We start from the raw sequence: 15394 nt of genomic DNA, 5'->3' as shown, positions 1-15394 counted from the left end.
TGGTGTATGATCCTTTTAATGTGCTGTTGTATTCTGTTTGCTAGTATTTTCTTGAGGATTTTTGCATCTATGTTCATCAGTGATATTGGTCTGTAGTTTTCTTTCTTTGTGACGTCTTTGTCTGGTTTTGGTATCAGGGTGATGGTGGCCTCATAGAATGCGTCTGGGAGTGTTCTTCCCTCTGCTATCTTTTGGAAGAGTTTGAGAAGGATAGTTGTTAGCTCTTCTCTAAATGTTTGATAGAATTCGCCTGTGAAGCCATCAGATCCTGGACTTTTGTTTGTTGGGAGTTTTTAAATTACAGTTTCAATTTCAGTGCTTGTGATTGGTCTGCTCATATTTTCTAATTCTTCCTGGTTCATTCTTGGGAGACTGTACCTTTCTAAGAATTTGTCCATTTCTTCCAGGTTGTCCATTTTATTGGCATACTGTTGCATATAGTAGTCTCTTATGATCCTTTGTATTTCTCTGGTGTCAGATGTTACTTCTCCTTTTTCATTTCTAATTTTATTGAATTGAGTCCACTCCCTTTTTTCCATAAAGAGTCTGGCTAAAGGTTTATCAATTTTGTTTATCTTTTCAAAGAACCAGCCTTTAGTGTCATTGATGTTTGCTATTGTTTCCTTCATTTCTTTTTCATTTATTTCTGCTCTGATCTTTATGATTTCTTTCCTTCTACTAACTTTTGGTTTTGTTCTTTGTCTAGTTTCTTTAGGTGTATGGTTAGGTTGTTTATTTGAGATTTTTTTTGTTTCCTGTTATAATATTGTATTGCTATAAACTTTCCTCTTAGAACTGCTTTTGCTGTATCACATAGGTTTTGGATCATTGTGCTTTCAGTTTCATTTGTCTCTAGATATTTTTTGATTTCCTTTTTGATTTCTTCAGTGATCCATTTGTTGTTGAGTAACATATTGCTTAGCCTCCAAGCATTTTGATTTTTATAGTTTTTTTCTTGTAGTTTATTTCTAATTTCATAGTGTTGTGGTCATAGAAGATACTTGATATGATTTCAATTTTCTTCTTTTTTTTTTTTTTGGTGTATGCAGGCCTCTCACTGTTGTGGCCTCTCCCGTTGTGGAGCACAGGCTCCGGACACGCAGGCCCAGCGGCCACAGCTCACAGGCCCAGCCACTCCGCGGCACATGGGATCCTCCTGGACTGGGGCACGAACCTGCGTCCACTACATCAGCAGGCCGACTCCCAACCACTGTGCCACCAGGGAAGCCCTCAATTTTCTTAAATTTACCAAGGCTCCCTTGTGGCCCAGGATGTGGTCAGCCCTGGAGAATGTTCCGTGTACACTTGAGAAAAATGTGTATTCTTCTGCTTTTGGATGGAGTGCTCTATAAATATCAATTAAGTTCATCTGATCTAATGTGTCATTTAAAGCCTTTGTTTCCTTGTTGATTTTCTGTCTGGATGATCTGTCCATTGACAAAAGTGGAGTGTTAAAGTCCCCCACTATTATTGTGTTACTGTCGATTTCTTCCTTTATGGCTGTTAACATTTGCCTTATGTATTGAGTGCTCTTATGTTGGGTGCATATATGTTTACAATTGTTATATCTTCTTGGATTGATCCCTTGATTGTTACATGGTGTCCTTCTTTGTCTCTTATAACAGTCTTTATTTTTAAGTCTATTTTATCTGATATGAATATTGCTACTCCAGCTTTATTCTGATTTCCATTTGCATGGAATACCTTCTTCCATCCCCTCACTTTCAGTCTGTATGTGTCCCTAGGTCTGAGGTGGGTCTCTTGTAGACAGCATATATACAGGTCTTGTTTTCATATCTAGGCAGTCTATGTCTTTTGGTTGGTGCATTTAATCCATTTACAGTTAAGGTAATTATCGATATGTGTGCTCCTATTGCCATTTTCTTAATTGTTTTGGTTTTGTTGTTGTATGTCTTTTTTCTTTCCTTCCTCTTTTGTTCTCTTGTGGTTTGATGACCATCTTTAGAGTTGTGTTTGGGTTGCTTTTTCTTTTCTGTATGGTTATCTATTGTAGTTTTGGGGTTTGCTGTTCCCATGAGGTTCTGATATAGCAGTCTGTGTATGTACAAGGTTGTTTTAAGTTGCTAGTCTCTTTCCTGCCTAGAGGAGTTCCTTTAGCATTTGTTCCAAAGCTGGTCTGGTGGTGCTGAAATTACTTAGCTTTTGCTTGTCTGTAAATCTTTTGATTTCTCCATCAAATCTGAATGAGAGCCTTGCTGGGTAGAGTATTCTTGGTTGTAGGTTCTTCCCTTTCATCACTTTAAATATATTGTGCCACTCCCTTCTGGCCTGCAGAGTTTCTGCTGAGAAGTCAGCTGTTAACCTTATGGGAGTTCCCTGGTATGTTGTCATTTTTTCCTTGTTGCTATTAATAACTTTTCTTTGTCTTTAATTTTGGTCAGTTTGATTACTATGTGTCTTGGTGTGTTTCTTCTTGGGTTTATCCTGCCTGGGAGTCTCTGCTTCCTGGACTTGGGTGACTATTTTCTTTCCCATGTTAGGGAAATTTTTTTACTATAATCTCTTCAAATATTTTCTCAGGTTCATTCTCTCTCTCTTCTCCATCTGGGTCCCCTATAATGTGAATGTTGATGCGTTTGTTGTCCCAGAGGTCTCTTAGGCTGTGTTCATTTCTTTTCATTCTTTTTTCTTTATTCTGTTCTGTGTCAGTGATTTCCACCATTCTGTCTTCCAGGTCACTAATCCGTTCTTCTGTCTCTGTTATTCTGCTACTGATTCCTTCTAGTGTATTTTTCAAGTCAGTTATTGTATTGTTCATCTCTGTTTGTTTGTTCTTCAGTTCTTCTAGGTCTTTGTTAAACATTTCTTGCATCTCCTCGATTCTTTCCTCCATCCTTCTTCCGAGGTCCTGGATCATCTTCACTATCATTATTCTGAATTCCTTTTCTGGAAGGTTGCCTATCTCCACTTCATTTAGTTGCTCTTCTGGGGTTTTATCTTGTTCCTTCATTTAGGACATAATCCTCTGCCTTTTCATTTTGTCTATCTTTCTGTGATTGTGTTTTTCGTTCTGCAGGCTGCAGGATTGTAGTTCTTCTTGCTTCTTCTGTCTGTCCTTTGGTGGATGAGGCTATCTAAGAGGCTTGTGCAAGCTTCGTGATGGGAGGGACTGGTGGTAGGTAGAGCTGGGTTGTTCTGGTGGGCAGAGCTCAGTAAAACTTTAATCCATTTGTCTGCTGAAGGGTGGGGCTGTGTTCTCTCCCTGTTGGTCATTTGGCCTGAGGTGACCCAGCACTGGAGCCTACAGGCTCTTTGGTGGGGCTTATGGTGGACTTTAGGAGGGCTCACACCAAGGAGTAGTTCTCAGAACTTCTACTGCCAGTGTCCTTGTCCCCATGGGGAGCCACAGCCACCACCTGCCTTTGCAGGAGAGCCTCCAACACTAGCAGGTAGGTTGGTTCAGTCTCCTATGGAGTCACTGCTCCTTCCCCCTGGGTCCTGGTGTGTACAAGATTTTGTGTGTGCCCTCCAAGAGTGAAGTCTCTGTTTCTCCCAGTCCTGTTGAAGTCCTGCAGTCAAATCCTGCCTGACTTCAAAGTCCAATTCTCTGGGGATTCCTCCTCCTGTTGCCGGACCCCCAGGTTGGAAAGCCTGATGTGGGGCTCAGAACCTTCACTCCAGTGGGTGGACTTCTGTGGTATAATTGTTCTCCAGTTTGTGAGTCGCCTACGCAATGGTTATGGGATTTGATTTTATTGTGCTTGTGCCCCTCATATCATCTTATTGTGGCTTCTCTTTTGTCTTTGGTTGTGGGGTATCTTTTTTGGTGAGTTCCAGTGTTTTCCTATAGATGATTGTTCAGCAGTTAGTTGTGATTCTGGTGCTCTCGCAAGAAGGAGTGAGTGCACCTCCTTCTACTCCACCATCTTGAACCAATCTCCTCTTTTTCATTTTAAAAATTCATTACAGAGATCTGAAATCATCCCAGTTTCCTTCTAGGTCATTCAGATTAGAAATATAATTTCTAATAATTTAAATTGTAACAACATTCCAATGCAAAACAGCTTAGAAATTCTTTGACATGTATAATAATGATGTTTACCCACAAGGGAAAGAAAACAGACATTAATTGATTGCCAAATATATACCAGCACTTCTCACATTATTTTGTTAATACCCTACTGCCTACCTGACACCTTCACTTGGCTGGACAAGTGATGGGACATCTCCTGGTCCTCCCTCCCAAACCTGCTCTTCTCATCATTTTCCCCAACTCAGTTGACAGTAATTCCATCCTTCCAGGTACTCAAGCCAAAGATTTTGTAGTCACTCTTAACTCTCCTATATCTCCCATCTAACCTATCAATAAATCCTTTTGCTTTACTTCAATATATATATTTATTTATTTATTTGGCTGCGCTGGGTCTTAGTTGCAGCATGCGGAATCTTCATTGTGGCATGCGTGATCTTTGTTGAATCTTTAGTTGCCATATGCAGGCTTTTAGTCATGGCGTGTGGGATCTAGTTTCCTGACGAGGGATTGAACCCAGGCCCCCTACATTGGGAGCATGGAGTCTTAACCACTGGACCACCAGGAAAGTCCCCTTTTGTTTTACTTTTAAACATATCTGGAATCAGACTATTTCTCAACATCTCCTCTCCCTGGTTCCAAGCCACCTGATTGTTGCAGTAGACAAATCCTAGGTGATTTCCTCCTTTGGCATGTGCTCTTCTTTTATCCCTGCATCTAGCTAAAATAATACTTTTGAAACTAAAGACTGAGCATGTCAAGTTTCTCCTTCTGTCAAGAGTACATGCAGTCACCTGTAAAGCCCTGACATAATTTGCATCTTTTTACTAATCCCATCTACTTATATACTCTGTTCTAGCCACACTGGCCTCTTTGCTTAAGCTCTCAACTCAGAGCCTTTGCACTTGCTCTTCCCTCTGCCTAGAACACCCTTCCCCCTCAACTACTTCAGATCTTTACTCAAATATTTTTTTCCATAAGGGTTTTCCTGACCACTCTATTTAAAATGAAACATTTCCTCCCCTGGTCCCCCAGGCACACACACAGACACACAGACACACATATACATATACATAGTAATACCTACTCTCATTACCTGCTTTATTTTTCTTCACAGCACTTGTTAACTTCTGTTATAGTATATATCTTATTAATTCATCAGTTTTATTTATTTTCTGCATTAGAATAAATTCACTAAAGAAAGGCATTTTGGTTTTTCATTCACTGCTAATATCTTGTTATCTAGAACAATGTCTGGCACATAGCAGGTACTCTGTAAATGCTTATTAAATGAATGAATTTATTCTTACAACAATGCCAGGAGATGATTACTACATTTCACAGATGAGAAAAGAATTACCACCAAAACTACCACCAACAATAACAAAAAGACAAAAAAAAAAAAAACCAAACAGATGCAATGAGGTTAAAGAACTATTCAAATATTTTTTAAACATTAAACTTTTAAAAATGCCTATTAATAAGAGACGTTTAAATAATTTATGGTATAATGAAATAATGAAATAATATGCAGCCATAAAAAATCATGAGGATAATATTTATATGCTGATATGGAATGATCTCCAAGATATGTTTTTAAGTAAGGTATAGAAGTATCATGTTATCCTTTGCTTCAAAATCGGGAAAAAATATACATTTGCTGGTGTATGCATAGTCTAAATCTGGAAGTATACACAAGAAACATTGAATACCACAGGAGATAAAAACTATGTGACTAGGGATAGTTGTAGGAGGGGTCTTGTCTCTCTATGATGATTTGTACCTTTAAAATTTTGAGCCATCTGGGTGTGCTACATAGTCAAAAAGAAAATTAAACAGTAACTTAACTAAAGTCAGAAACCTAGTAAGTGACAGACAGTGAGATTTATATTCAGGACTGCCTAACTCAAAAGCCCACTTTCTTTCCACTAGCCCATACTGTCTCACAGAGAAATTTGGCAGAATCAATGCATTTAATTTTTCTACTTGGTTGAATTCTTGAAAATCATCTCCAATATATAGAAGGCAAAGAGATATTGACTTTTAGCAGGTCTTTCAGTCGAGTGAATGTCAATGGTGTGAACAGCATAGAGAAGAGTTTGTATACCTTTCTTTCTGCTGAAATCATTTCTTTTCTCTGCTTTCTTAGTCTGCTGAAATCATTTCTTTTCTCCCCACAGCTGCTGGCTGGCAACTCAAGAAAGCAGTGGTTTGATAACAAGTCCATTGTTGTGGTCATTCATCATACCTGTGACCATTATCCTCATCAGCAATGTTGTTATATTATTGTCATTGTAGTCAAAGTGCTGTGGAAGAATAATCAGAATCTGAAGAGGTAAGATTCCCAATGAATCAGAAGCTGGAAGGCATGGCTCATCTAGTACTAAATATAGCACAGGAATACATCCACAGCTCCTAGAAGAGTTTTCAGATTTGGGGGAAATTGCAAGGATATGTGGTCTGCAGGACAGATTTTCTCTTAAACTTTGTCTCAGAAGGCAGATCTTCTCATCTTCCAACATCAAGACTACAATGGGAGTCTATTGCATTACCTAAGGTACTTCTGCGCTGTATGAGCCCAACTAAAAACCCAACCCAAAGACATCAAGAAAAAAAAATGTATCCCCCAATCCCAAATATTCATGAAATCAGATTTGAATAATTAAAAATATGAGAGGGTTGTGAGGAGGAGCTGGTAACTGTATTTTCATTTTAGAAACTAGTAACTGTAGGTTATATTTTACACGTGTTGCCTGAATCACATAATAGCTTTAAATTTTTAAAAATTTGTTGCAAACATGTAAAAATTGGAATATCAGGCAACATTGGGCCCACATTCCCTGCAGATAGGGCATGTGCTCTCTGGTTTATCAGTTCCCATGTGGACTGCTTCTTTCCTCTCCATTACTTTTCTGACCCCAATAAGCATTTTCATTGTCATCGCTAATATACAGAAAGAGCTTTCAGTTGGAGAGACAAAGAACAGAAACTATTAAACACATACACTCCCCTCACCTCCACATCCCACAGCATGAATTGGTTAGAACACAGTGCTAATGAGGCTGTGAATTCAGGCTTAATTCTACAAGACTCTTCTTAACCCAAGTAGACTTACTATAAGTACATCTGTGAACTTTGTTGGTCACCATATAGATCCATTTTGAATGAACAGATGGGTGAAAACAGCCATCATTAGTGGGAATGTAATCTTAAACATGTACTTTACCAATCAAGAGTATCATCTTTCCTATATGGATGATAACCCATATTGAGGGGAAATGTGGAGAAAAGACTATCACTGATAATCATTCAAACCTATGTTTTCTTAACAATGCAGAAAAACCTTGGTGAAGTCTTGTTAGCCTAATTGTTAGTTAAGTTATATTTCTTTTATACAAAGCAATATCATTTTGGCCACAGACATCAAACAAATTTGTAATGTTTCAAAATTTTGACTGGTAGCTCATGGTTCTTAAATTAGCTTAGTTACAGTGAAGAGCACGTTACAATTTAATTGTTTAACAAATTATCTTCTATGTATCAGTTAGATTTTGCTGTATAACAAATTACCCCCAAATGCATGGCTTAGAATGATAAATGTTTATTACTTGTCATAAGTTTGAGTATTGATCATGTAGTTGTTTTGGTTTCGGCTGGCTTGAATGCTGGTAGATAACTTAGGATGAATCACTTTCATGTCTGATGGTTGGTGGTTGGTTGGTATTGAGTGGGAACTGCTTAGTTGGGAAAGCTCATCTCTGCTGCATGTGGTCTTTCTCTTAACATAGTACTCTCAGGGTTCCAAAGAGCAATAAGAAAAGACACACTCTGATGAGTGGAATGCTTTCAAGCCTTTGTTTGTGGAACAAATGCTAATGTCCCTCTGGTCAAAGTAAGTCATATGGCCAAGCTCAGGTTCCAGGGATATAGACTTAGCATGACAGGGAAGAAGGTCACTCTGCGCTTTAATAACTTTTCATTCTGATATCAACTTATGGCATGGGACGGTCCCAGATGCCCAGAAAAGGAATTACTGATCCAGTAGTTATAATCGCTAACATCAAATTCAGTTCCAAAGAAAAAGTTAATTCTATGTGAAATTTGCCTGCAGTAGTATTTAAGGAACTGTTTATGCCTGAGCTTTTAAGCAGATATCACTGTCTTTCTCCCTTCCTTCATTCCTTCCTCTCTTTCTTTTATTCAGAGTGACATAGGTTTTTCCACCTGAGGCCTAATATTGTTTAATGAACAGTGTATACGTGCAGCTGAATACATATTTTCAGTAGGAGGGTAACAATGATATTAATAAGTAAAAACCTGAATGAACCATATTTCCTTTCTTGTTTTCTCTTACTTAGCACAAAGAAATTTTCAATCCTAAAGAAGTTTCTTAGCACGTTATCTGTTGCAGTCGTTTTGGGAGTTACATCGATTCTGGCATACTTAATGCTAATTGATAATGATGGCATCAGGGTCACCTTCAGCTACTTATTCTGCCTTTTCAACACTACTCAGGTATGGTGTGGATTAGTCTGAAAGTAGCAGACTATGGAGTGGTGGAGATGATATCACCTGGACCAAAGTTTTCTTATCTTAAAACTCCCTGAAGGTCATTGCTTAGTTAATTTTGGGTGACTCTATTTTTTTTTTTTTTTTATGGTACGCAGGCCTCTCACTGTTGTGGCGTCTCCTGTTGTGGAGAACAGGCTCCGGACGCGCAGGCTCAGCGGCCATGGCTCACGGGCCCAGCCGCTCCGCGGCATGTGGGATCTTCCCGGGCCGGGGCACAAACCCGCGTCCCCTGCATCGGCAGGTGGACTCGCAACCACTGCGCCACCAGGGAAGCCCATGGGTGACACTATTTTTAATACACTTTGAGGAAAGGGGAAGAAAAACTTTTTTATGACTTACCTACTATATCCTTTCCTGGACTGGAGTTCATGGAACATAATTGCAATGGGGTTGGTCAATGTTAGTCCCTTTTCTCTGAGCAGTAGAGATTTTGTTGAGCAGCTAGCTTGGGAGGCACCTCCTTTGCCTTTCTGCCATGCAGCAGGTTCACAGCACCTCACCGTGGTTATATGGTCAATGTTACAGTGATCCCTGGAGCTTGGACCCCTGTTGGGTTGGCTTAATTTTTTCTTTCTCTCTTTTTTGAAATTTTATGATTCTTATTTTTTAAAAAAACTTTATTGAGGAATAATTGAGAATAATTGCCAACTATAACTGTATATTTTAAAATGTACAACTTGATGATTTGATACACATATACATATAGAATGATCGAAACAACACATCCATCACTTTACATAGTTAATTTTTTTTCTTTTTTTTTAAATTAAAGTATAGTAGAAGTATAGTTGATTTACAATGCTGTGTTAGTTTCTGGTGTACAGCAAAGGGATTTCGTTTTTTATATAAATATATATATCTATACTTTTTCACATTTTTCACTTTTTCGATTACAGGTTATTACAAGATATTGAGCATAGTTCCCTGTGCTATATAGTAGGTCCTTGCTGGTTACCTGGTTTTTTTTTTTTTGGCTGCATTGCATCTTTGTTGCTGCATGCAGGCTTCCTCTAGTTGTGGAGAGCAGGGGCTACTCTTCGTTGCGATGCATGGGCTTCTCATTTTGGTGGCTTCCCTTGTTGCAGAGCATGGGCTCTAGGCACATGGGCTTCAGTAGTTGTGGCTCCTGGGCTTAGTTGCTCCACGGCATGTGCGGTCTTCCTGGACCAGGGATCGAACCCTTGTCCCCTGCATTGGCAGGCGGATTCTTAACCACTGTGCCACCAGGGAAGTCCCTGGTTACCTATTTTTTATATGGTAGTGTGTACATGTTAATTCCAAACAATTAATTTATCTCCCCCCATCCTGTTATCCCCTTTGGTAACTATAGGTTTGTTTTCTGTCTGTGGGTCTATTTATGTGTTGTAAATAAGTTCATTTTTATTATTTTTAAAGACATAGTTAATTTTTGTGTGTGTGTATGGTGAGAATGCTTAACTATTCAGCAACTTTTAAGTACATGATACCATATTATCAACTATAGTCACCATGTTGTACATTGGGTTCTTATTCTTCTTATAGTTGAAAACTTTGTACTCTTTGACCTATACTACCCCATTTACCTCTCCTCCCAGCCCCTGGCAACCACCATTCTATTTTCTGTTTCTATGAAATTGGCTTTAAAAAAATTCCACATGTAACTGATACCATATGTGTTTGTCATTCTTGTCTGGCTTATAGCAATTAGCGTAATGCCCTCCAGGCTCATCTATGTTGTCACAAATGGCAGGATTTCCTTCTTTTTTATGGCTGAATAATATTCCATTGCATGTATCCACCATGCATTTTCTTTACACATTCATTCATCAAAGGACATTTAGGTTGTTTCCATATCTTAGCTATTGTGAATAATGCTGCAGTGAACATGGGTGTGCAGTTTTCCCTTCAAGATAATGATTTCAACATTTAGGATAGTTTTTTCAAATTTTAGGATAGATGTTTCTGTGAAAAATACCATTGGAATTTTGGTAGGATTGCATTGACTCTTTAGATTACTTTGGGTAGTATGGAAATTTTCACAATATTAATTTTTCCAATCCAAGAACACAGATACCTTTCCATTGTTTATGTCTTCTTCAGGCTTTTTCATCAGTGTCATAGCTTTCAGTGTATAGATTTTTCCTTGGTTAAACTTATTTCTAAGTATTTCATTGTTTTTTATACTATTGTAAGTGGGATTGATTTCTTAATTTCTTTTTCAGGTAGTTGTTAGTGTATAGAAATGCAAATGATTTCTTTTTCTTTTTTTAAAAAATCTTGGTTGGAGTATAATTGCTCTACAGTGGTGTGTTAGTTTCTGCTTTATAACAAAGTGCATCAGCCATACATATATATATTCATATATCCACATATCTCCTCCCTCTCGCGTCTCCCTCCCACCTTCCCTATCCCACCCCTCTAGGTGGTCACAAAGTACTGAGCTGATATCCCTGTGCTATGTAAAATGTATCTGTTTTACATTTGGTAGTGTAAATATGTCCATGCCACTCTCTCACTTTGTCCCAGCTTACCCTTCCCCCTCCCTGGGTCCTCAAGTCTATTCTCTACATCTGCATCTTTATTCCTGTCCTGCTGCTAGGTTCTTCAGAACTTTTTTTTTTAAGATTACATATATATGTTTTAGCACATGGTATTTGTTTTTCTCTTTCTGACTTACTTCACTCTGTATGACAGACTCCAGGTCCATCCGCCTCACTACAAATAACTTGATTTCATTTCTTTTTATGGCTGAGTAATATTCCATTGTATATATGTGCCACATCTTCTTTATCCATTCATCTGTTGATGGACACTTAGGTTGCTTCCATGTCCTGACTATTGTAAATAGAGCTGCAATGAACATTTTGGTACATGACTCTTTTTGAATTATGGTTTTCTCAGTGTACATGCCCAGTGGTAGGACTGCTGGGTCGTATGGTAGTTCTATTTTTAGTTTTTTAAGGAACCTCCATACTGTTCTCCATAGTGGCTGTATCAATTTACATCCCCACCAACAGTGCAAGAGGGTTCCCTTTTCTCCATACCCTCTCCAGAATTTATTGTTTGTAGATTTTTTTATGATGGCCATTCTGACTGGTGTGAGATGATACCTCATTGTAGTTTTGATTTGCATTTATCTAATGATTAGTGATGTTGAGCATCCTTTCATGTGTTTGTTGGCAATTTGTATATCTTCTTTGGAGAAATGTCTACTTAGATCTGCCATTTGTGGATTGAGTTGTTTGTTTTTTTGATATTGAGCTACATGAGCTGCTTGTAAATTTTGGGGATTAATCCTTTGTCAGTTGCTTCGTTTGCAAATATTTTCTCCCATTCTGAGGGTTGTCTTTTTGTCTTGTTTATGGTTTCCTTTGCTGTGCAGAAGATTTTAAGTTTCATTGGGTGCCATTTGTTTATTTTTGTTTTTATTTCCAATTCTCTAGGAGGTGGGTCAAAAAGGATCTTGCTCTGATTTATGTCATAGAGCATTCTGCCTATGTTTTCATCTAAGAGTTTTATAGTGTCTGGCCTTACATTTAGGTCTTCAATTCATTTTGAGTTTATTTTTGTGTATGATGTTAGGGAGTATTCTAATTTCATTCTTTTGCATGTAGCTGTCTGGTTTTCCCAGCACAATTTATTGAAGAGTCTGTCTTTTCTCCACTGAATATTCTTGCCTCCTTATTCAAAAACAAGGTGACCATATGTGCATGGGTTTATCTCTGGGCTTTCTATCCCATTCCATAGATCTGCATTTCTGTTTCTGTGCCAGTACCGTACTATCTTCATTACTGTAGTTTTGTAGTATAGTCTGAAGTCTGGGAGCCTGATTCCTCCAGCTCCGTTTTTCTTTCTCAAGATTGCTTTGGCTATTCGGGATCTTTTGTGTTTCCATACAAATTATGAAATTTTTTGTTCTAATTCTGTGAAAAATGCCATTGGTAATTTGATAGGGATTGCATTGAATCTGTAGATTGCTTTGGGTAGTATAGTCATTTTCACAGTGTTGGTTCTTCCAATGCAAGAATCTGGTATATCTCTACGATCTGGTATATCATAGCATCTTTAATTTCTTTCATCAGTGTCTTATACTTTTCTGCATTTGGGTCTTTTGTCTCCATAGGTAGGTTTATTCCTATGTATTTTATTCTTTTTTTTGCAATGGTTAATGAGAGTGTTTCCTTAATTTCTCTTTCAGATTTTACATCGTTAGTGTATAGGGATGCAATAGATTTTTATGCATTAATTTTGTATCCTGCTACTTTACCAGATTCATTGATCAGCTCTAGTAGTTTTCTGGTAGCATCCTTAGGATTGTCTATGTATAGTATCATGTCATCTGCAAACAGTGACAGCTTTACTTCTTTTCCAATTTGGATTCCTTTTATTTCTTTTTCTTCTCTGATTGCTGTGGCTAAAACTTCCAAAATTATGTTGAATAACAGTGGTGAGAGTGGACAACCTTTTGTTATTCCTGATCTTAGATGAAATGGTTTCAGGTTTTCACCATTGAGAACATTGTTGGCTGTGGGTTTGTCATATATGGCCTTTATTATGTTAAGGTAAGTTCCCTCTCTGCCTACTGTCTGGAGGGTTTTTATCATAAATGGGTGTTGAATTTTGTTGAAAGCTTTTTCTGCATGTACTGAGATGATCATATGGGTTTTCTCCTTCAATTTGTTGTTATGGTGTATCACGTTGATTGATTTGCCTATATTGAAGAATCCTTGCATTCCTGGGATAAACCCCACTTGATCATGTTGTATGACCCTTTTAATGTGCTGCTGGATTCTGTTTGTTAATATTTTGTTGAGGATTTCTGCACCTATGTTCATCAGTGATATTGGCCGGTAGTTTTCTACTTTTGTGGCACCTCTGTCTGGTTTTGGTGTCAGGGTGATGGAGGCCTCATGGAAACAGTTTGGGGGTGTTCCTCCCTCTGCTATATTTTGGAAGAGTTTGAGAAGGATAGGTGTTAGCGCTTCTCTAAATGTTTGATAGAATTCACCTGTGAAGCCATCTGGTCCTGGTCTTTTGTTTGTTGGAAGCTTTTTTTTTTTTTTTTTTTATCGGTACATGGGCCTCTCACTGTTGTGGCCTCTCCCGTTACGGAACACAGGCTCCAGACGCGCAGGCTCAGCAGCCATGGCTCATGGGTCCAGCCGCTCCGCAGCATGTGGTATCTTCCCGGATCGGGACACGAACCCATGTCCCCTGCATCAGCTGGCGGACTCTCAACCACTGCGCCACCAGGGAAGCCCTGTTGGAAGATTTTTAATCACAGTCTCAATTTCAGTGCTTGTGATTGGTCTGTTTATATTTTCTATTTCTTCCTGGTTCAGTCTCGGAAGGTTTTGCTTTTCTAAGAAGTTGTACATTTTTTCCAGGTTGTCCATTTTATTAGCATATAGTTGGTTGTAGTGATCTCTCATGATCCTTTGTATTTCTGCAGTGTCAGTTTGTACTTCTCCTTTTTCATTTCTATTTCTGTTGATTTGAGTCTTCTCCCTATTTTTCTTGGTGAGTCTGCCAATGGTTATGGTTTATCAATTTTGTTTCTCTTCTCAAAGAACCAGCTTTTAGTTTTATTGATCTTTGCTATTGTTTCCTTCATTTCTTTTTCATTTATTTCTGCTCTGATCTTTATGATTTATTTCCTTCTGCTAACTATGGGGTTTTTTGTTCTTCTTTCTCTAATTGCTTTTGGTGTAAGGTTAGGTTTTTTATTTGAGATGTTTCTTGTCTCTTGAGGTAGCATTGTATTTCTATAAACTTGCCTCTTAGAACTGCTTCTGCTGCATCCCATAGGCTTTGGGTCATCGTCATTTTTTTCTAGATATTTTTTGATTTCCTCTTTGATTTCTTCAGTGATCTCTTGGTTATTTAGTAGTGTATTGTTTAGCCTCCATGTGTTTGTAGTTTTTACAGAGTTTTTCCTGTAATTGATATCTAGTTTCCTAGCGTTATGGTCGGAAACGATACTTGATACAATTTCAGTTTTCTTTAATTTACAAGGCTTGATTTGTGACCCAAGATATGATTTATGCTAGAGAATGTTCCATGAGCACTTGAGAAGAAAGTGTATTCTGTTGTTTCTGGATGGAATGTCCTATAAGTATCAATTCAGCCCATCTTGTTTAATGTGTCATTTAAAGCTTGTGTTTCATTATTTATTTTCATTTTGGATGATCTGTCCATTGGTGAAAGTGGACAGATTAAAGTCCCCTACTATGTTAAAGTCCGCTACTATGATTGTATTACTGTCGATTTTCCCTTTTATGGCTGTTAGTAATAGCCTTATGTATTGAGGTGCTCCTATGTTGGGTGCATAAATATTTACAAGTGTTATATCTTCTTCTTGGATTCATCCCTTGATCCTTATGTAGTGTCCTTTGTTTCTTGTAATAGTCTTTATTTTAAAGTCTGTTTTTTTCTGATATGAGAATTGCTACTCCAGCTCTCTTTTGATTTCCATTTGCATGGAATACCTTCTTCCATCCCCTCACTTTCAATTTGTATGTGTCCCTTGTTCTGAAGTGTGTCTCCTGTAGACAGCATATATATCGGTCTTCTGTTTGTATCCATTTAGCCAGTCTGTTTTTTTTGGTTGGAGCATTTAATCCATTTACATTTAAGGTAGTTATCGATATGTATGTTGCTATTACCATTTTCTTAATTGTTTTGGGTTTCTTATTGTAGGGCTTTTCCTTCTCTTGTGTTTCCTACCTAGGGAAGTTCCTTTAGGATTTGTTGTAAAGCTGGCTTGGTGGTGCTGAATTCTCTTAGCTTTTGATCATCTGTAATGGTTTTAATTTCTCCATCTTATCTGAATGAAATCCTTGCTGGGTAGAG

At 38.1% G+C, this 15394-nt stretch overlaps 1 protein-coding gene across 1 annotated transcript in view; it reads left to right on the top strand.

Moving 5' to 3' along the window:
• The window catches only part of ADGRG7 (adhesion G protein-coupled receptor G7), a 93199-nt gene that overhangs the window by 63194 nt on the left and 14611 nt on the right, over positions 1-15394 (top strand). Inside the window, 3 exon segments of the mRNA XM_067033516.1 lie at positions 6172-6272; positions 6275-6326; positions 8350-8506. Coding sequence (XP_066889617.1) covers positions 6172-6272; positions 6275-6326; positions 8350-8506 — 310 coding nt within the window.

This window comes from Kogia breviceps, chromosome 5, assembly GCF_026419965.1.
Source record: "Kogia breviceps isolate mKogBre1 chromosome 5, mKogBre1 haplotype 1, whole genome shotgun sequence".
In the NCBI taxonomy this organism is placed as follows: domain Eukaryota; kingdom Metazoa; phylum Chordata; class Mammalia; order Artiodactyla; family Physeteridae; genus Kogia; species Kogia breviceps.
This window is presented reverse-complemented; position numbering and strand designations above follow the sequence as displayed.